Below are 22,513 nucleotides of genomic sequence, written 5' to 3'. Positions count from 1 at the left end.
AGACCAAGAGAGAATCAAGAATAACTTTTTGAAGAAAATCATAAAAACCAAGCTGTACAGTGTAGGTACTGTGCTCATAATCCTGGAGGAGGTATGGAAAATATAATGGAATATTTGAATTAAATGTATGTACTACACACAAAAACAATACTTTCGATATCAGTAGATCTAATAATCTCATCCTTAAATTCTGAAATTCTCTCACTGCCAAAGATATTGCTCCCTTGGCACGTTAAATATAGCATTAAAGCCACTAGCTAGGTCATTTATGACAACCACTTATAATGTCCATCAGAAGAATACACACGGCCCTTTTATTTCAATTTCTTGTTTAGGATAATTGCAGGGCTAAAATTGTAAAGTACCACTCCTTTTTAAGCATGGTAAGAAAAGAAGCCAGATCCTCTGTACTTGCATTGCATTCTTGATTTAGATAAGTTTTTTCAATATTTTATTATTGTTTCAGTATTTTTAATGCTGTTTGTTTCTAGCATATGGGCCTTAGTCTCTCTTGATTATTTTTTAGGGTTTTTCCCCCTTGGCACTTGGATAAACTTTGCTGTGGAAGGCTTTTCTGTAGGTGATTCAGGGTAACAGATCATGACATGTGTGTTGTGTTAGGGAGTAAATGCATCAGTCTGACAAAATTCACATGTCTTTACCAACCAAAGAGCCAAAATACTTGCTCCTTCCACAGTGAGCAACGTGGCTTGTTCCTGAAAACAGCAGTAAGTGGATTTTGCAAGACTGATACGTATGGAGTTTTCCACATAGTCCCTATGAAATTTTATTTAAAATAAATCCTAGAGCAAGATTTTTTAACATGTAACAGCCATTTCAGATAAACTTGCCTAGTAAGTTTGTCAGGTGTCAAGGCCTGTGACATTAAAAGTTTAGAAGCAAGGTGAAGAAGTCTGAGTACCTTACAACTTCAAGAAAAGGATTTAGGAAAAATCTGTCCCATGTTATTTGTCTGTATGCAAGGCTTAATGGAAAAAAAAATTGTTTCCATTCTTTTATTTATTTTTCTCTAGGCTATACCTCTCCCTGATTTTTTTTTTAAACTGTGTTCATCAGATTTTACCGAAGGTAGTATCTGAGGAACCAAATGAATTTAAAATGGGTCCATAAATTATCCCTTTTATCATACAGCATTAATAAGCTATTCCTGCGAGGAGCTATTGATGGGAACAGATGTATATTAAAACTTTGTACAGTAAAAACGTTGCCCTACATTTTAGCTTGTGCATGATGAGCAAAGTGATGAGATTAAGATTTATTGACCAATTACTTGGTTGTGAGCTCCTAGTGTTTAACAGTTGGTAAGATGTAAGCAGTTTTAGAGAAAACTGTCTTTGCATTCTGATACAACTTTCTTAAGCAATTTAAATTTTGACTCTTGACAAGATGATTAATCGCATGTTAAAATACGGTTTAGAATTCACACGGGTTTTGATTTCAGAGGGTAAAATGGTCAGGGAAGATTTCTGTTTATGAGTATCTCCTGGTAAAGTGTCTCTATGGTGCTTTGTCATGGAAACTTCCTTACAAATCAGTAGTGAATTCTATGTGTTTGAGTCCTCATCCTCCCCAGAACTGATCACAAACAAAAAAAAAACAGTGTGTGTGAAGCAACCTTTTACCTTTTGTTCTGAAACAAGTACTTGGGAGTGACAGAAATACTGACTATTGACACTGTTCTTTCTGTTCAGGCAGTTATTGTTGTTGTGCTAGACTTTCATGTTATTAGTTTATGAAAAATGCAAGTAGTAAAAATTTCGTGGCTTCAAGTATACAGTAGATGTGAGTTAACAATCACTCAGGATAAACCAACATGTCAAAGTATTAATAGATTCCTAGTACTGGGGTGTGTCTGTGTGTGTCAGTGTGTCAGTGTTCAATGATTACTTTGAAAAAAGTTTGATTACATTAATAACAATAACAGTGATTACTTTGTTACTGTTTTCTTGCAGATAGTGCATACTTTAGGGATGGATATTACTAGCTGGTTATTTATGGACAAATACCATGCAATTAAATAAAACTGAGTCATTTAACATTTTTTTCATATCGAAGATTCCAGGAAAAAGCTAATAAAGATTTTTAATAGTTAAATCAGCTACTCTTAATACATTTTAGATTTACTATGGTAGCTTTTATTTGCTATTAAAAACCCCAAAAACTTAACTGAGGTACCCCATGCTGCATTTTTTAAATTTGTAATTCCTGTACTTGACAATGAATCTTTTGATCTGTTTTTGCCCTTGTAAGAATACAGAATTTGCTGTCAGTTTTACTAGCAAAAAGGAACATTCTGCAAGGGTTAAAAGATTATTTTCATACTTTTTTCTGTCATACCAGGTTTGTTTCTCTGAACTAGGGTTTCTGAGGATTTTTACTACTTTAGCGTTCTGTAATCTCATAGGAGCATAAGCAGCACATAGCCCACTGCTTGTGGACAGACAGGCAAGGCAAAGGACATGGATTGGTGGTGTGAGCCTCTCTTCACCAGGATAGCCCTGCGTGCTGGTATGAACCCCAGATGTTAAAGATTCGGTACTGGTGAAGGACTAAACCAAACAGGTTTTTAATAGCCGTGACCTCTGCTGTATGACGTCCTTTAACCTGGGACCAAGGAAAATCTTCATTCTGAGTCCTGAAGAAGGCACGTATTGAAGATCATGTTATTGGTGCATGTAAGCCATTATCTTAACTGTCTTACTGAGCTGGTTCATGCTGTTGACTTGTTGAAATGTGAAATGTAGTTACTATTGACTTTGTAAATACCTGCCAGAGAAGAAATATAATTATTTTAAATCATTGTAAATAGAGATGTATAAAACTCGACACACTCTGCAATGCAGAAAAAAAATTATATATATAAAAAAATATATAAAGATGTTAAATAAATATCGTGCTGTTTCCGAACAGAAATGATTACGCTGTGAATTGCTGCTTTTTACAAGTGTGGTTTGCGGTAGTGGGGGTGGGACGGGCCGTGAGGAGGGAGCTGTCCCGAGGGACGCGGAGCTGGGAAGGGAGCTCAGCCTCGGGCCGGGGCCGGGGCCGGGGCCGCGGCGAGGGCCGTGCCCGGTGGGGGGAAAGGAGCTGCTCGCGGCTCTCCCTCCCTCAGCACCTCGGGCATGCGCCCCGGGCCCGCTCCTCCCTGGCGGCGGAAGTCCCGCCCTGGCGCCGGGAGCGGGCGGCGGGTTGGCCTGGAACGGGTCGCTCACGGCGCGGCCGCCGCTGTGGGGGCGGGTCGGTCCGAGCGCTGGCTCCATGTGAGCGCCGTTCCGCCTCCTGCTGCCGCGGCCGGCGGCGCGGGGAGTGGGCGGGACCCCGGTCCTGGCCCCGGTCCCGCCGGAGCGGCGCCGTGAGGGGTGAGGTGAGGTGAGGCGAGGCGAGGCGAGGCCGCCATGAGCCGCATCGAGGGGTCGAGCGGTGGCGGCCGCCGCCGCGTCCTGCAGGTGAAGTTCGTGCCCGACGACGAGGTCCTGAAGCACATCGTCGACGACACAGGTACAGCCGGCCCCGGGCAGCGCCCAGCCCGGCACCGCCCGCCGCTCCCAGGGCGCTGGGAGGGGGGTCTGAGCAGCCGCCGCGACCCCTGGGAAAGGGGCTCTGCAGCACCCGGGTCGGGCCGCGGCAGGACCAGGCCTCCGGGGTCGTTCTCCCGAGACCGCCCCCTCCGCGGCCGGTCTCTGTCCCGCCCGGCACAGCATGGGCGGAGCGAGGCTCCACGTGGTGGGTGCTGTAGAAGAGTTTTGCTGCGGTTTTGACTACTTTTAAGGTTTGGAACCTCTGTGGAGATGCTTCAGACTTGTCAGTACAAGGCATGGAGCATTCGGATCAGACACTGCTGGTCCTGCTTTGAGCAGAAGGTCAGACACACGGTCTCCAGAGGGGTTTCAGCCTAAATTCTCCCACGAGTGTCTGACAGCTTACAGGCAAGGTATTTTCCACTTGCTCCCTTTCACCATGAAAGATGGGGCTCGGCAAGTACCGTCCCCTTTGCATGCAGTGCAGTAACGTGTGAGTCATTTTGCCCAAACTGTGGAAGCTGGTGTGTGCTGAAATGGGTGTTTTGTCCTTACAGACTGCAGAGGCCAGCATTTCTGGAGAAGAAGGGACTAATGGTTGTAGGGTCTGCTGCTGACCAGGTCGTCTTTAAGCGGGACATCTCAGCAGTGTATTTGCTATAACAGGAACTTGGTCTCTGAGTTGGGTGGCTGCATACTACTGCAATAGAAATCATGAAATAGTAGGTTAAAGCTTTTATTGCAATCCTAGGTATCAAAGTACGGAAGGACAAGCCTCAGCCAAGTATCAATTTGAAGAGATTTGTGAAGAAGCTTCAGAATATTTCAGATGATGAAGCTCAGGAGATCCTAGAAGAGAAGAACTATATTGCTACTCTTGGAATATGTGCCCAAGGTATTAGCAAGAGAAAACGTAACACATCTGTGACTCCAGGAGATTCTTGCAGTGTCAGGGCTGTACAATGCCGGTGAAGTTGTTTTTGAGGGCTGAACTAACTCTGGCTGTGGTTGTGAAGAGGCAGAGGAGAAGATTATGATTCTAGGATTTTGTTATGATATTTGTTTTAATACACCTGCAGTATAAAGAGAGCCAAATAGTGAAGTGTTGCATTCCATATTTCTTGGGTTGGGAATTTATCAGTGCTTTTAAAATAGCTGCAAGTAACATTTCTTTTCACAGATCCAGTGGGAAATGGCACAAGTGTAAGTGGTGGTGAAGTTTACTCATTTCAGACTCCCAAACGCTCCAGTAAAATGGCAGAGCTGGGTATGTTTTGCTCTTTTTTTCTTTCAGTCTTGCTGTCTGTGGTCTTTTTATGAGTATTCTTGCTTAAGTGATTTGTCACTTCTTTTTATTCAAAAGCTAGAATTGCAGTATTCCAGTAGCTTTTATCAGTCTTTGAATCAGTCTTCATCAGAAACAAAAGCACAGGGCTAGGACAAAGCAACATGGTGGGGGTAAGAAACTCAGATAATAAACACATAAGAAAATGTAGAAGTTTCTTAATGCTGAGAAAAAGTCTGCATATAAGTGCCAAAGGATGGCAGGGTTTTTATTTGTGTAACTATGTAGCAGAGAATCAAAAAAAGCCTGTGTTCTCTCTGTGCGTCAGAGAATTTCTACTCAAAGTGTCTGAGTGTGCTTGCTGGGCTAACTGTGGACTTAAGAGTCCATAAGCCTGCAGAAAGTGGCAGTTCTGGAGAGAGTGGACTCTTGGTTCAAATAAGATGCTTGAGGCCCGTTGTCACTGTTTCTTGTGACTTGAAGAGTCTTTGTAAGTCCAGCACCCTGTGAACCTCATTAGCATTTAGCTGTCACAGCTACTGATACATCCTACAAAGGATGATCCGAGGGAGAAGGATCATCCTACTGTATCGCTATACAGAAACGGGTTTTGGTGCCTCTTAGTTTCTGCTGTGTCTTGGGAAGTTGTGTGTTCCTTATCTTACACTCCTTCTGCAGCGGGGTAGGTTTCACTGGTGCTCTCTCCTGGAGGCACCTCAGTTTGACAACGGAAGTCACACACTGCTGGGCTGTCACAGTGTTGTTCCAGGCTGTTGGGCCTGCAATAGTAGGGAGTGTTTGCAGGTTATGGGGACCTTTCATATGCAGATCCGTCATTCGACTTCAGCTTGTACTGATAAGTACTACAAAGAGGTAAATAGTTCCTCCTGGGCAGCTGATCTGTTTGCTATACCCGATGCTTTACTGTGTCCAGCTGAGCAGCTTTAAAGGGCTAAGTGAGCATGACCAATTGTCTGATTTGAAGGCATGGTCTCCCAGGCAGCAAAATGTGCTCTGCCATTGCCTCAGCCATACTTGTAAATTTAATTAACTGAGGAGTTCAGTCTTTGAAAATCTTTGCTGAGGATTACATTCACCATTGGGGTTAGAAAAAAAAAATGGAAGTATCTGGTGCACTTCCTGCAACAGCTAAGGAATTAATACTTAGAGAGCATTTCAGGTATATGGCTCCGTGTCTGACTACCCAGATCTGGAAGTTTTGTACCTGACATGTGAAACTTCTTCCCTTTCCCATTTCCTACAGCGTCTGAATTAGCCCACACACCAGAACAGAGAGTGACACCTGATCACTCCAAGGGCCTTGAGAAGACAGCAAAGACTCCTCAAAGTAGCAGTAAGTCCCATGATGGTTTGGACAACTGAAGCTGAGTGAATGGCGGTTATTTTTCTATTGGGGTGGTGGAGTGAATGCTTGAGTGCCAGCTTCTGTCATGCTTGAGTGTTCTAGTCAGCTTAATACCACAGGCTGCACTGTTTGGTGTGCATGGCTTCTGCTTCACCTGGGTGTCAGATTTCTTCTGCCCTGCTGCTCTAGAGGAAACAGGAGCTTCTTTCTCATTATTGCTGTGACATTTAATGACTTCCTCTGCATTCAGTGGAAATACTTGCACTTGAGAGAGTTATGAGTTGGATTGATGTGTTAAGCACCAACTAGGTAGGAGTGTGTGGGTGTTCATGTGTAAATTCACAAAAATTATATAATTTTTAAGCACCCAGTTCTGCAGGGACAAATACAGGTGGGAGAAATCTGTGCAGGTCAGCACTGGCAAAAGCATGTGCCTTTGTACTCAGAAATGGAGTCTGATGTGCTTAGGGAGAAAGCATTACCTCATCTTTCTGCCTCCTCCCTCCTGCCAATGGCCTCCCAAGGCTGTGACCAGAATTTAAAGCTACCTTCTGTGGTAATAACATTGAGTGTTGTGTGAGTCGACACAGGCAGGCAGCTGGAACAACCACAGACTCACGGCTGGAACGCAAAGAGTAAATTTATTTCCGTTACCTCACTAACCACAGGGTCCCTGAGGCAACACCTGGGCAGAGGCACAGGAGTGGAGATGGTGTCAGTACTGAGTGGGGATTCAGGCACTCTTAAGTTTGGTCCAGTGCTAGTGGATCACCAGCCTGCTGTTCACACTGGTCTATCAATGGCTTCACACGTGCTCATAGTTTATCACTGTGCTGGGAATTTCACTGTGTTTTGATCTTCTCTGTGCCAAGACAGGAAGCTTGAGCCTCCTCATTCAACCTCCCATTAGGGTGTCTCCAGGTCTAGCAAGCACCTGTGTTATCTAGACACAGATGCTCTAAGCACACAGAGAGCTAACAGCAATAGACATGGTTTTTATGTGTTTCTACATTGCTACTTGAGTCTTTGCTATCCCCAGCTGAAGGGTCACTTGAGCATATTTGTAAGTCTCTTTATCAGTCTTCCACTTTTAACCCATTCCTCCCAACAATTGTCTTTGTTCTCTCCTTGCCTACCTGTGAGGAGCTAGAGCCAGGGAGCTGACATTCTGGTGCAGTGTACCTTTGAATAGTGCATGTCTGGTTTTCTACTGGGTCACCTTGTGCCTCTGTTGAAAATATGCAGCACTCTGTACAATGCTGTTTCTTATTTTTCAGAGCATTCAAGTTCAAACAAAGAGCAGCTGAGGGTGAGTGATGACTTTAGCTTGCTTGGATTTTGGTTGGGTTTTTTTTCCCCCTACTTTTAAAACTTGAGGCCAATCCCACAGCCAGTGAGGCCAATCGGTACAGTTCTGGAAAGGAAAGACCTTGAAAAGCCTAATCCAACCACCCAGGAGTAACTGAAATGAGAACCAGAGCTACCATTAAGGAGGACTAGGGGGTCTGGAGTCAGTAGGCAAATAGTGGGTTTGACAGCTTAATTACCATGGATGGAAACTATTTTCTGGCATCACACAAGTGAGGATGCCAGACAGTCCCTTAATACACAGTTAAACTCATAGCTTTGCAGTTTCTCACTAGAAGAAGAAAAAGCTTTAATTATAAGGAGTGCTGTTAGAACAGGAGTTCAAGAACTGTGGTGCCGTTCAGTTTCTTACTTTAGCATTGGTTTATCAGTTGGGATAATGAGGGGATGTGAGTTGATGTTGTGTTTTGTGATGCTACAGAGAGATACTATCCAGAACTGCCCATTGTGGTTCTAGAGTGGAGCAGCTGGCTTTCCAAAATGGTATAGCATCATACACAACTTTTCTGGGATAAAGTTCCAGGATGAGATATGCCTGAAAAAGAGATGCTGTTGTGGGAGGCTGTATTCAGTCCATGATGATTTCACATCCACTCTGTCAGGATCAACAGAAGTGTTTCCTTTCTAAGTGTTGCAGACTTAATCCAGTGTCCAGGTCAGGCATGTGCTTTACACATATGTAAGGAAGATGTGCCACTACAACCTGATGAGCGCAGGCAGCTTGGGTTCCCTGTGCTGTCCTTCTGGGCTTAGTATGCTGAGTGGTCTTCTGTCATGGTAGTTGTTTTCATAGAGGGATTTCCAAAAGACTTTGAGTAGACAGCATGGTGTGGACAATGGCTGCTGTGGAGATTGAAGCATTTCCAGTTTGTCATTGCTTCGATTTGACTCTTCCTGAGGGACCAAGATTGGCATCTTGTTTGGAGATTTCACAGTTTTCTACCCTCCATCTCAAGACATGAGTTGAAAGAACTAAACCCCTTTTGGAACTGGATCCTGCCTCCCTCTGAAGGCAAAACCAGAACTCTCCATACTTGCTGCCTTTGCTTTCCCAGTTTCATGTGGGATGAAAAAGTTTGGAAATGTAACCTGATTCTACTCTTTGCTGGGCAGAGGGCTGTTTAGGGGAGACCTACGTTTCTTCTTCTAATGCACGTTTTTTCTTTGCAGAGTAAAAAGAAAGAATTTGTGTCTACCACACCTTACAGACTCAGAAAGAGGCTAGCAGGTAAGGATCAGCCTTGACCGTCAGCTCCCACAGCCAGTGAGGAATTGTGTTCAGGAGAGAGTGTTTTTCCTGTGAGCTTCTGCCTGTAGTAGCAGTGGGACTGAAGCAATTTGCTTCATGCTACAGAGAGTGTAAAAATGTCCTTATATTGACCTTTTCCCTACAACTGATAATTCCTAAGGTAAGGGTTGGAAAGGTTAGAAGCACCAAGTTGCCAGACTTCAGTAACATGATCAAAGAGACAATATTCCAGTAATCTAACTGTGCTGATACTTAAATGTGGAACAGTTGCTTGAACCAAGCCATAAAACTTTTTGATGGCTGGGATATCCATGGTAAAGTATTCCAATGGTTATTCCAAAAACTGGTTGGCTATACATGCTCAGAGTGAATGCAGAGGAGAGTTTAGTACATGGTGTTTCATCTTCTATTTCTTTTGTGTTGAGAGACCAAGACTGAGCCAGATTTCATCTGTGCTCTTCAATCAACACTGCTAACTGAGGTATTTTACAAAACCTTTTTGCAGAGTGTGACTTAGAAGGTACTCAGCTTGCATGACTGGCATTTGGGAAAACTGATGCAGAGATTCTAAGAGAAGTAGGGAATTCCATTGTCCATTTTTAGTCACTTTTTGTGGTAGGATTATCTTAGTTGGTATCAAGGAGCAAGCTTTATTTAACAATACTTTGTAATGCTAGAATTGGGAAAGAAATGACCATGTGTGTTTGCAGTTCTCTTAAGCATTGATTTTACCTTTCTGTGAAACATATTTAGGATTCAAATTCTTGAAAAACATCTCAAGAAAGTGAGAGTGCGAGATGATGCAAAATGGGTTACATGTCATTCCTAGCTTTTAATCTTAAATTTGTGCTCTAGCTCCAGATTCCTGTATAGAAAGTGAGAGTGAATATTCTGCTTCCTGCTCAGAGGAGGAGGATGAAGAAGATCAGCAAGAAGTGAGCAGTGTTTTATCAGGTCAAAAGACCCCAGCAAAAACTAAGGCTGCACCTACACATCTTCCCAGAAACAGCCTAGCCAAAAAAAATAAGGAGGAAAAGATGGTGAGTGTGCAGAAATTCTGAGCTAGTAAATGCAAAGGGATGTGTAGTGACAATACGCTGTTAGTGACCACACCTGACTATGGGGAAGGACTGCTGGACTCATTTCAAATCAAACCAGCTGGGTTGGCTTTTGCTGTACTTTTGAGCAATCCCTGTTGGACAGGCATCACGTGAGCCTGTGGGCTAATCCACTCTGTATCCTTAGCAGCTTCAGGAGAAGTTCTAAGATGTCCGTGAAGCAGGAGACCTTGTATTGATAAAGGATGAAGGCATTGATCCCTGTAGCACCAAAAGAAGCACACATTACTGTTCTGGCTTGTTCAGCCTAATTGTCTTATTTTCTTCTGGCACCAGGGATCCTCAAACTGCCTTAGAATTAAGTGTTATGTTCTCTCTCTCAGAATCTCTTTTCTGTCTTGTCTTCAGGAAAGAACTATCTGAATAGGTTGGCTTTGGCAGAATGCTACTATAAAAGGCATTTTGCAAATATTTTCTGTCTTTCTAATCATCCTTGTGCTATGTCTCACATTGGCCATCTTAGGGGAGGGAGGAGGAGCGTGGCTGATCTTGCTGTCCTTTTACAGAGCAACCTGGTGGAAGAATACTTTGAAGCTCACAGTAGTTCCAAAGTGCTCACTTCAGACCGAACGCTGCAGAAGTTGCAGAAAAGGAGATTGAATCAGGTACGTTCACAGTGAATAACAACTCTCGGAGCTTTTGATTTCTTTGGTGAAGATTTCCCTCATCAGAATTTCCTGATGTTGCTATTTTCATTTTATTTCTGCTCGTTACATGCTCGGTGGTAACACTGATTTAGGTGGCACTTTAAGCAGTATGTTCCCTGCTGCTGCTCTGAGCAGGGACAGTGCCCCATTGCTGGAATCTGAGACAGGAGGGAAAACTTTGGGGTGAGCTCATAGTTGAAAGCTGCAGTTACCAGAAGAGGTTCAAGTTTGCTTTTGGGGAAGGGGAAGAGGGAGAAGTGCAATTGTAGAGACCCGTTTTAAAAATTATCACCAAAACCGTGTTTTGTCAATGAAATGATATGGGGAATTACAAGCCGTCTTGACTGTGTATGTGTAGAGGAAATAAAGAGAGCTCTTTTAATCTGAACACTACTGGGTCAAGCCACTTGCAGGACTGGAACAGCACAAAATGTTGTCACCTAGTTTGTTAGATTTACTTTGTTCCTTTCCAGTTTCTAATAGACAGGAATCTTCTGATTGTGGTGACTGAGTTACTTAATTTTTCTCATTTCTATAAGACAGTTCAAAGCAAGGAGTTGTACCCTACATGGACAGGTGCCAGGGAAGTGTGTGGAATATTTGGAGTTCTCGTGTCCATGACTGCTTTTTGTACCCATTTATGTTGTAAAAGATGGCATACATGCAGACTGGCTGGTGCCTGCTGTTCTCTGGAATTGCTGCCCAGAGAAACACCTGGATTCTTAACAAGTTCTTTCGTAACAGCTCTGGAAGGAAATCAGGGCTTTCAGTGTTAAATCTATTGCTGGCTTCGAAGTAATGAATGGCTTTGCATCTCTATCTCAGTGCTTTGTTTGTCTGATACCTTGCAGCTGCCTTTCCAGTGTAAACTATCTTCTATTGCAAGGGAGTGGAAAGCAAAACTCTGAAGAGAAAGGGAGGTCGGTGTAGATTTGAGGCTACTTATGCTGCCGTGCTGATTAAACATCAGCATCACAGCACGCCTTAAAAGCTGAATTATTCCTTTGGTTCTTGATGCTTTTGAAATAATAATTTTTCTGCATTTAGCTATTATTTCCTTCCTGCTGATGGGTTTTTTTGAACGTTCTCTTGTAGTGACAAACACCTGAACCTTTGCTAAGCATGTTGCTAAGCCTTTGCTGCCGTGAGCAGGGATGTGATCTTGGCACCCTCCTGGTGCAGTGCTCAGGGCTGTGTAAGCTCTGAGTGGGCCTGTTATTTCTGTAGTGGTTTTCCCATACTTGGCAGAAAGACAGAAAACACAATGTGATATCTGCTCTCATCCTACTCTGGCTGTCATTTCCCAAAATGAATTTACTTAATCTCTGCTTTGTGTCTCCAGTAGCAAAACTGTGCTTAGGGGGTCTTCATGGAAAAAAGAAACAACCACAAACTGAATGCACTGACAACGAAAACTATTCTCCCTAGCTAGAAAGCACACTAGAGTGTGTTTTTAAGGACTCCAGATATGCCTTGTTTTCTTCTCTGCTTTGAATGACTGTCATCTCTTTCTCAACTCAGGAAACACTGCGTGAGCTTCTGAAAAAAGCTCCCCTTGCCTATGCTGCTGAAATTAAAGAACTTAACCAGCAACATGAATCCTTGTTTTCCAAGTGGATGCTGCAATTACAGTAGGTATCCAATGAGAATCACTGAATAAGCCTAGTAAAAAGGCACTGCCAGTAAACTTAGTCAAAGACATCCTGTGGATGAATTAAGGAGCGACTTTTTTTCTTATGTTTGATTGCTTACATTTAAAAGTAGGTGACATTAGTGTAGTTCAGTACTTCCTGCAGACCAACTCGTATCTAACTCCTTAAACTGAATGCCTGAAGTGCAGTGATGTTGCATTCTACCTAACTATTTGCCTGTGCCTCTCTAAACCAATCTAGAGGGCATTCACAAACAGGGAACATGAATAATGAGAAAACGGGGAAAATGAATGATGAGAAAAAGTGTCCTCTGTGAGGAATTGGTTTTGGTTACAGCAGTAAGCTGGTAGTGAGTAGCGCACCACCAATTTCTTCAGTCTGTTGCTATCTCCAGTGGTGTAGCAATTTACTTTGAATGCCTGCAGTACCTAATTATCTGGGCACAAAGAAACCTTAATACTTTTGGAAATATTGGCACTATAAATTTTATTTGGGTTTGTGTGTATCTTCATGGTAAGGAGAAAAGAGTGAACATTCAGAAAAGCAAATGGAACTATAGAGAGCTGTGAGATTCTGAAGTGCCTTAGAGAAGGCAGACCACCAGCTCTGAAGTGAAGTGCTGAGGCTGGAGCCAGTATTGGTGAGGAGAGAGCCCCTTGGAAGCTTTGCAGGGGAGTGGAGTGTAATGAAATCTGTGGTCCATGGGGAGTGCCAAAGCGTATGAAAAAGACATAAGCTGTGAAAATTGGATTTGCAAGAGGAGGAGTTCTCTGTGACTCAGTGATCTGGGCAAATGGTTAGAGATGAACATGGCAGGGCAGAAGGAACAAATCCTTAGGTGGCACTGAAGGCATTGACAGCTGTTGAACAGCTTACCTTTGACCAGTGCTTTTTGAGTAAGCTGATAAAGTTCTGTCTGGTCAAGATGATGCTTTTCCTGCTTCTCAAAACTAAATAAAGCTTTGTGATTCCTGTGATGACCTACCTTTAAGAGTAAGGAAGCCCTTAAGATTCAAAAATGATCATCGGTCAAAAGGAACAACAAAAATCAGAGGGTCCACAAACAATCAGAGAATTAGTAAATTACTCACATGGCATGGAAATTGGTATGTTAGTCCCTGACCTACTATATAAGGCATATGGCAGTGGGTTCTGGATAAAGGGGTAGGGTAGAAGGGAAGAGAGAAATTAAAGAGGTAATTAAACAGGGAGATTAAAGAAAAAAAGAGAAGAAAAGAAAAAGGAAAAGAGAAAGAAAAAGGGATCACTGCCTTTGCTCCGGCATCATTGCAGCTGATGGGATGCTGATCCTGGTTTCAGCACTGATCTACCTGGTAAGCAATGATCCAGCTGTGCCAGTCCAGCTGAGGAGATGTCTGGGGTTTGAGGGCACCACCTGGGCTTGGGGGTACCTCTTCATAGGTGGGTTTGTCACTTTTTATGCTAATTAGTTATGCACAGTCCGTTCTTTTAGGCCTTTCTGGAAATGGGTCAGAGGGCTTCAGGGGTCTTTTTGTAGTTCCAATCCCACCTTATAGTCCACGTCCACTTCCTGCCATTCATTCCTGCACTTGCACTGTACTGTCTTGTGGTTCTTTCTCACAGAAAGTGCTGCCCTATCTCCACTTTTCCAGCCCCCCTTTTCCAGCAAAACTGGTTCTTCCTCATGGTGTGTTAATACCAATAATCCTTGGTTATTACCAACAATTCTTGTCTGTTACTATTAACAGTCCTTGGAACTGAGACCTGAAAATGATTTCACTTTAGACCACTTCTTATAGGGTCACAAGAGAGTGGGCTTCAATCATAGTAATTTTTTCATCCTGGCCACAATTCGAGTCAGTAACTTTCTTTGAAGGTTCAGCAACCGAAATATTATTCCACTGAGGTTGTTATTCAGGCAAGAAAAGTAAGTTTCCAAGGCTGCTTGTTAAAAAACATGTGCTCATTATACACCACTAGTTCCTGGGAACAGACAGTGTTTCTGATAAGTTGGAGAGGGTTTTAGTCCAGGTGCAATTTGGCAAGACCAAGGCCTAATGAACATTTCTCAGATCGTAGTGAAGCCTATGAGAGGAGTGGATGTGACTGAAGTCAGTTTTTCTGGGACTCTACAATTCCCTACCATATTCTCTTTGTGCTTTCCTGCCTCTTTTTCTGTGGGACAATTAGGATAAGAATAGAGTAATTTTGCTTTGAAATGATGCCTGTGGATCAGAATGGAAAATCAGCGTGAAGGCTTGCTTTTCTCCTTGTAATTGCTGTGTCCCGTGGGAAACATTTAATGTAACCACTGGTGATTAGATACATGTGAGTGCTGGTTACATTTGTAACCTGAAGTTTTAGATGTACTATCACGTGCTCAGTCAATACCATTTTCTTACATAGACGTTTTGCTGAATTTGTGAGCCTCTAGGCTGCTAAAATGCTTCTTTTAGTAGGATGAACATACCACATTTCAGATTCCTTGCAGCTCATCTTATTGATCAGCTGTCAGCGGAAGGTTAGCCTGGAGTTGACAAAACGTGAAAGTTTTTAAAGGCAAGATTGCAATGGATCATTTTGCTTAATAAATGTGTGAACCTGAAAAACAGACTTGTACTTTTTTGATTCTGTGTATTTTGCTCACTTTTCTGCAGCTTGGGTTTCAATATCGTGCTGTATGGACTGGGCTCAAAGCGTGATTTGTTGGAGAAGTTTCGTACATCTCTGCTCCAGGATTCTGTTCACCTTGTGGTTAATGGATACTTCCCCAGCATCACTGTGAGATCTGTAAGTGTGGGAAAAGCTTATGGCTTATGTAATCGTCCTGTTTTACAGATACCTCTTAAGTCTTTCAGTGTAAAATATTAAGGAAGCCTGCTGCATCTTATAGCAGCAGCCACTTGGATGAAGAGCAGTTCCTCTCTCTCTTAAATTATCCCATGCATTTTCCACGGAATTGCAGTTATTCCTATCATTATTAGATACTCATCACTCTGAAGCCTTATTTTATGTTAGTGTTTTGAAAAGGGGTAGAAATTTTCTGCCCTTCAATGCCAGGTCCCTTCATAAGGGACTCCTGTTTTCTTTTTCAGATTCTCAACTCCATCACAGAGGAGGTATTGGACCATATAGGAACCTTCCGCAGCCCCCTTGACCAACTTGAATTCATTACTAAAAGGTTTAAAGAAGGTAAAATGACATTCAAATGTTAGAGTTTGCTTGCTGTTAGGAGAGCATTTCTTTCCTCATAGTTTTTATATGTGCAGTTACAGTTTCTTAGTGTATTGTAACTGCTATACTCCCTTGCTTGTAATTTATGCAACATTCATGAAAACATATGCACCAGAAATATATCTGTGCATGATCCCAAGCTGTTAACTCAGTCAGTGTTTTACATCAGGACAGCAGTGTGAAACAAGCAGCTTAGAATTGGTTTCAGTAGGAAAATTAAACAGGTATTCCCACATGGAATGCTTTCTTGAAAAACTTTCAAACATCTCTTTTACTGCTTTTAGATACATTATCTGCATTGCCATGGAATCTTATTTGTGCATGGCATTGGGGTTTCAGTGTTTACATTTTGTTTTGCATCATTACCCGTCATTTCTGATGGGACTAAGTGAAAAGACTGCTGAACAGCAGTATGCACCTTGGTGTACATAAATCAAGTACGCTATAGCTGATCTGACTGGGAGTCTGAGGAACCCTTGGTTTTCACTGGCAGACAAGTATGCGTTCAAGTTCCAGAATTGTTTCTGGACTGAGGAAACGGCTGTTCCTAGGGATAAATACAGCAGCAAGAAGCTATCTGGAAATTTTAACATCTACCATTTGCGTTATCCAAGCTAGGTCTTTGTAACTTTCTTTCAGGACTCAGTGGGAAACATTTCTAATAAAGTTAATATGTTTTGTATCTGACCCTTAATAGAAAATGCATTTTCACTGTGTAAGGAGGAGCTTGAAGATCTTAGCCATGTAACTCAAAAGCAGCTGAACAAACTGTGCTCAGGCTTCCATTCTAAAATATAATTTAATGACCTTGAGTTGCAAAGAAATGCATAGCTAAAAGGGCAATTCACGGTAAAGCTGTGAGCAAGTGAAAAGTGGATTATAACAGAAAAGTTTAAACTGAAAAAAAAGAACTGTAGCTGTGATGACAACTGTGATACAGTGAATTGAGAAAAAACCTTTTAGGTGCTCAGAAAAACAAAGTGTGGGATCAAAGTAAGCTGTACAAGGAAAGTGATTTGATAGTGGAGTGACGTACATGGAGCCTGATGGAGTAGACTTGTCCTGTGCTGCACTGGAAATGGGAAACCAGCTTGTGTGCAGTTTCTTTGATTGGTTCTCTGCTTTTTTTCTCTGACCTTGCAGATTCATCTTTAGAGCTCTATGTCCTCATTCATAACCTGGACAGCCAGATGTTGAGAGGAGAAAGGAGTCAGCAGATCCTTGCACAGCTATCCTCTCTGCCCACCGTTTACTTCATTGCCTCTATTGATCACATCAATGCTCCTCTCAGTGAGTTCCCTGATCTAGCAAAGAGAAAAATCTGCATTCTGCTTTGGGGCTGCTGTTTCATAAGCTCTTGTATTACTGTTGATGTGTTGAACAGTTCTGTTGATGTGTGTATAACCCCCATCGGGACTATGGTGGTACTGAACCAAAACTCTATAAAGATACTGAGAAATAATACTGATCATAATACACAAATAGACTCCAAGCGTCTGGCACCCTCTGATTTTAGGGACTTACTGAACTGGAAATTGGATGTTGTGTCTGTCACTGCAACTAAACACTTCTGCTTATCGGCCAGTGTTGTGGGCAGAACAGAAGCTTCAGACAAAGTTGATTAGAGAAGCCCTCCCACGGAGCCATGAGGTGCAGAGAGGACATACCCCTGCTTTCTAACCTCCTCCTCAGAGAGGAGTCCAGGTGTGGCTGTGTGCAATCTCAGTGCCAGACTCAGTAGGTGGTTTATGTCTAAAGGATTATGTGGGTGTAATTGAACTTTTGTCTCACGGGATTAAGGATGGCAAACCAAATACATAAATAAATGTGGGGTTTTTAAATTGATTAAGATGATGATTAGACTAAAAGATCTTAATTATTTACTACAGAGTATAGGTGGCTATAACTACTAGTACAGTGCACTATTTTTGAAGGAATATCGAAGAACTTATATTAAAGCTAGAGAAACCAATTATTAAGTAGAGATTGATGTTACTTACCCATACCAACAACTGTGGGCAAATCTCTTTAGCTCAGCCTTGAGAAGTAACTTTAAAGGGGCATTCCCACTCAAGGAAGGAATCTGCACACACTCTGAGAAGGGTATTGTTCAAACTGGTTTACCCTCACCCTGGGCAGAGCATCAAGCTGATTGCACTCTGTTGACTCTGGAAGGATTTACAGTCTATGAAACTGGTATGGAAAAGAGAAGATTGCAAATGTTTTGTTGAAGAGAATTTGTCTTGCTGGAACAGCAAGTGTCTGGGTCTGTGTGCTGTGAATTTCACAAGTGTACATTGTTTCCTCAGTCCTACAGTAGGACTATGTGCATTTTAATATTGCTTATTTAACACCTTAGAAAAGATAAATCTCCCAATTTTATCTGCTTGTTCTTTTCTCTCTGTCTAGTGTGGGATCAGGCAAAGCTGAGTCTTTATAACTGGCTTTGGTATGAAACAACCACATTTAGTCCTTATGTGGAAGAAACATCTTACGAGAACTCGCTTTTAGTACAACAGTCTGGATCTTTGGCTCTGAGCTCCCTCACACATGTCCTGTGCAGTCTCACTCCCAATGCCAGGTAAGACACTCTTACACTTCGTAGTAGCACTAGCTGAGGATACAGTCCTTACAGTCCATGTTCTCTGACAACACTGTTGAAGATGAAGATGGTAGGACCTGGGTTCCAGTTGACTGGTTACTTTAAATGAACAACATTTGGATAGCAAACCTTGTCCGGTGATGAGATTCACAACTAGGTCTTTGTGCAAAAGGGCAAATCAGTTCATATTTTCTAAAGGTGGAGGTTTTGGGTTGTTTTTCAATTACTATTTTTATTTCGATTTTCTCCTTTCCTCCTTTCACTTAGGGGAATATTCAGATTGCTTGCTCAGTACCAGCTGGAGAAAAAAGACAACCCATCTTACCCAGGTAAGTACCCACCTTTGCTCGTCTGTTTGGGGTGTTGCCATTCACAGCAGCTCTGGCTTTTGGTTTGCAGGTTACACCTCCAGTAACAGAAGTGCTACAACAGTCGGCTCGGTGTCTAAGTGGCATGGTGTCTGACTCTGACAGGAAATCGATAGACTAGCTGGTTCTGAAGGATCTGCTCTTACTGTTGTCTGCTTTGTTTCTTAGACGTGACTGAGACCATTCATGGGGGCTATGGAGTTAAAAAAAATTAAAATTAGGTCTGTAAATTTGCATAACTTGCACTTAAAGGACCAGGGAAAGATAGTGGAATTTTTCCCATGCTGCTTCTTTATAGGTGACTTCTGATATATCCCTGCTTTCTAGGATGCATGTGGAATATTCTGTCACTATCTGTAATAGGTGCTGCAGTGGATATGAATAACCATGTTAATGGTACAGAAAGTAAGATAGACGAGTTGGAAATTAAAGAGATAAACCATGTTGGAAAGTGCATTTAAAGTGCTGTTAAAATTCCATTAGGCAACAGCTGACTGGAATGTTAATTCAGTTGTTTTCCATTAATTACTGAAATATTAGCTTGGCTGTAAACTTGAAAGAGGTGATGTTACTGTAGCCACTGTGGTCTGAGCCAAAGCACAACTTTCAGGCAGAGAAAATACCTTGTGTTAGACTCGGAATACTCTGACAATGTTACCACTTTCATTTCTTATTCTTGCCTTTTTCTGTCTCCAGGGCTGTCTTTCCAAGACTTCTACCAGCAGTGTCGGGAGGCTTTCCTTGTGAACAGTGACCTGACACTCAGGGCACAGCTGACAGAATTCAGGGACCACAAGCTCATCCGGACCAAGCGGGTGAGTTGAGGGAAGAATATAATTCTGGATATTCAGCTACTTTAAATGAAAAAGATGCTTAATTGCTACTGATGCTATATTGTTTTGAATACCTAGGAATTAGCAAGGGACTGAAATTCTGTAATTGCAGCTCTTTCCATGCCTCCAATTTGTCAACACCCTTTATATGCTGTAAAAATGCAGCGTGCTTTGGTTACTCAGCAACCTACATGTCTCTTCTTCTTGCAGACTGTGAGCAGTAATGGACTGTGGAGCCTGCCAGTCTGCTGCCAATAGTTACCTCTATTTTCACAAGGAAAGAATTCACTCATCCTAATAGTGAGGCAATATAGCAGTACTAGATATGGTGAGCTGTGTAGTGTCAGACTAGCACGACACACTAGAAGATTTCTCATATGCTGGCTTTTCTCAGTATTTGTGCATTTCCAGCATTGCTCCAGTGAAATATTTCTGGTTTTTAGTAAAGTAGTCCTTCAGAATGTTGGCCAGCTCTCGTCCAGAATGCAGATAAATGCTAGCATAGCAGTGCTGTCTGGTGGCTTGCCTTGTCCTGTACGCTGGTGTTAACAGAATGTGTATGTATGTCTGTTCACAGGGAGCTGATGGTGTGGAATACTTATTAATTCCTGTGGATGACAGTACCTTGACCAGCTTCCTAGAGAATCAGGATGAAGATGTGTAATGCCTCTGTGTTCTCAAAGCGTCTATGGCAAATGCTCTCAAGGGCTGCTGGAGAGGGACCGATACTCAGATCTCTCTTCCTCCAACCCCCCAGCTGCTGGATTGAAAAGTGTTAATTGTAATGAGACATGCTGGTTGTTCAGGTGGTTTGGAATGATGACTTGTGGAAGCACAGCATCTCCTGTGCTGTAGTTGCATTTGTCTGCTTTGTCTCTTAGCTCAGATGATGCCGCCTTCATATCTGTGCAGCCAACCTTACAGCCAGAAAAGCAGACTCGGTAAGACTGTGCCTTCTGCTCTCTACCTCACCACACATGAGGCATTGATTGGAGCAATGTAGTTGGGAAGGGCAAATCACAGGATGGTCACGGCTTTAGTTTGTGCTAGTGGTGCAGCTTTTCTCAACTGAGTGCTTTCCAGTACTCCTTTACTATTTAGACAAAACTAGCTTCCAGTGTATGAAGAAGCCAAGATTTAAAATGCTAGGAGACCTGCCTCGACTGCATGAGGAAAGGAGAAGACTAGTGGGTTTGGGATGCTGTGGGTAACTTTATAAATTCTGGCAATGGAACTGAAGGACTTGCCCCAAGCCTGCATCCTTTTATAAGAAGATTTAGATAATCAAAATTGTGATAGACTCAAGTCATTATCTGCTATTTTCCAAGGTGCAATCCAGAAATACGAAAAGGCTGTAAAGCTTTTTTCTTTATTTTTTTAAAGCTTGATTGTATATTTGTATTTTTTACATCAGGAGTGTCCGTTGATCCTGAAGGAGGCCTTAAATGCCACTAACAATCTCTCCCTTTTTTTAAGCTCTTAGAGTCTGGGAGACTGCTGAAGTTGGACATCTTCACTGTTTTGTTTTTTTTGTTTTTTCTCAGTTATGTGGGAGGAAGCTCTATAGTTCCATCAACTATTCTGCCAGCCAGACTTCAGGGACTCTGTATGTTTAACATCTGGTAGCTTTGTTACAGCTCAGTGTTGTAATAGTTCAGACGATCAAATAAAGTACTTTATTAATTTTCATTATCTTGTCTTGTCTTCCACAATCTTTTTATGATATAGGAAGACAGATTCTTGTGGCAATTGTGCAAAAACCTCATTTTTATTACTATGTCAAATATCTGAGCAAATCCTCATACGGTGTGCAGAAGGTTTCAAACCAGTTGGTAAAAACACATTGTTTCTTGTAAGGTATCAAAACTAAGAATGGTTTGCCTGCTTTTTAATACCACTATATAGCTTTTGAAGAGAACCAAAACATCCCATGGAGTAAGTTACCTCATCTGCCCCTCACAGGAGCAACAGGGATGTACAGCCAGACTTCTGTTTGTATTAGAAAAAACAGGACATCTTCTTATCCCACTATCAACTTGATTCTTCACGTGGGTCCTTATTAGCTCTACTGGAGAGACTGACTGATGGGAAAACTGGTATATGCCAGAAGTACTTTCAAGCTTCTTCCCCCAGAAAGTTTTTCAACTAACATTCGCCACTAGTAGCACTTGGATCTGCATTTTACAGGCTGCAATTTCAAAACTTCGCAAAAAGCATCAGATCCTGCCTATCACTACTTAGGCTACTGTCACAGTCCCTAAAAGCCACTAAACTGGGATCGAGGTGTTGTGACTTTCCCAAGTCCTGTAAGTTGGGTAGAGTTCAAGAACAAGAACTCTGCCACTTGAAGAGATTTCTTGGACAAACTGTAAACTGTAGCTAAGCAGCAACCACATCCTATTTTTCAGTCCTTTGATTCTCTCCACAGTTCCTGTAAAATTCAAGATTTCATTTGTATTCCGACTGCACACAGAAGACACCACCTAACGTGTTTCCAGACAGTGATACTGTGGTGCATTTTCCATGCAATTCTATCTGGTTTTCTAGATGTGAAATGTACTTTAAGGAAGTGCTATAATCATCCTGAGTTCAGAATTACCCACAGTTTTGGGAGACTACCAGATGCCCATCCGGGCCAGGAGAAGGACTGCAGGAGGTACCACACAGCTGCTAAGGAGGTGGTTAAGTTTGTATCCGTTTTTGGCTGCTGCTAATTCTGTGATGCAGGCTAGAGAAAGGTACCTTGAGTTAACTCCTGTGAGTCTTGTGTTAAAAGTATTTTATGTGATTTCATGCTGTTTCTGGACAGTTAGCCCATCTCTGCATTCGTTTTAGGTCTCTTGTGTTCTGTGTATGTACAAAGGCAGTGGCATTTTAATGTCCTCTCTAACAATACAGAACCACAGGGAATGAAGACATTTCTTCCCCCTTCGGGTTCCTCAGCTGAGATGTCTGCATGGTACGGGTAAGAATGATGGCCTTTTTATAGCCTTGGTAGCTTCAGATAATACCAAAGTCATCTCTTTCCACTTAAATGGAACTGGAAGAAGACATGGAGTTATACAGTAGAGACATTGCTTGATAAGCCAGTTTTATTAACTTAAAAGGATGGTGCCAAGATCTTTACCAATTTGTAATTGAAATATTTACCATCTGTAGATGGTATGATATGCAACTGTGAGATTTTTTTTCCCTTAAAAAAACCCCCATAAAAACCCCAACAACAAAAAATTAACTTGAAAAATTAAACTCAAGCTTTATCAGCGGTGA

The 22,513-nt window shown here is 42.2% G+C and overlaps 1 protein-coding gene across 1 annotated transcript; it reads left to right on the top strand.

The window, feature by feature from the left end:
- The first annotated feature begins 3,296 nt into the window (after positions 1 to 3,296).
- Positions 3,297 to 20,935, top strand: ORC2 (origin recognition complex subunit 2). The gene is made up of 16 exons (XM_027880110.1): positions 3,297 to 3,519; positions 4,291 to 4,434; positions 4,720 to 4,806; positions 6,089 to 6,178; positions 7,468 to 7,499; positions 8,729 to 8,786; positions 9,663 to 9,847; positions 10,432 to 10,530; positions 12,094 to 12,203; positions 14,864 to 14,996; positions 15,302 to 15,398; positions 16,584 to 16,730; positions 17,850 to 18,021; positions 18,310 to 18,371; positions 19,107 to 19,225; positions 19,821 to 20,935. Exons 1-16 carry the CDS (start codon positions 3,417 to 3,419, stop codon positions 19,905 to 19,907), a joined length of 1,725 nt encoding a protein of 574 aa, XP_027735911.1. The 5' UTR covers positions 3,297 to 3,416; the 3' UTR covers positions 19,908 to 20,935.
- The last annotated feature ends 1,578 nt before the right edge of the window (positions 20,936 to 22,513 follow it).

Source organism: Empidonax traillii, unplaced genomic scaffold (assembly GCF_003031625.1).
Source record: "Empidonax traillii isolate 1590-97213 ecotype Southwest subspecies unplaced genomic scaffold, ASM303162v1 scaffold65:size4453928, whole genome shotgun sequence".
Classification (NCBI taxonomy): Eukaryota; Metazoa; Chordata; class Aves; order Passeriformes; family Tyrannidae; genus Empidonax; species Empidonax traillii.
This window is presented reverse-complemented; position numbering and strand designations above follow the sequence as displayed.

Bases quoted from the DNA above. Each gene is read 5' to 3' on its own strand.
- ORC2 (XM_027880110.1), top strand. From the start codon at position 3,417: ATGAGCCGCATCGAGGGGTCGAGCGGTGGCGGCCGCCGCCGCGTCCTG. The intron at 14,997-15,301 runs GTAAGTGTGGGA...TTTCTTTTTCAG, and splicing joins CCAGCATCACTGTGAGATCT to ATTCTCAACTCCATCACAGA. The intron at 19,226-19,820 runs GTGAGTTGAGGG...GTCTGTTCACAG, and splicing joins AGCTCATCCGGACCAAGCGG to GGAGCTGATGGTGTGGAATA.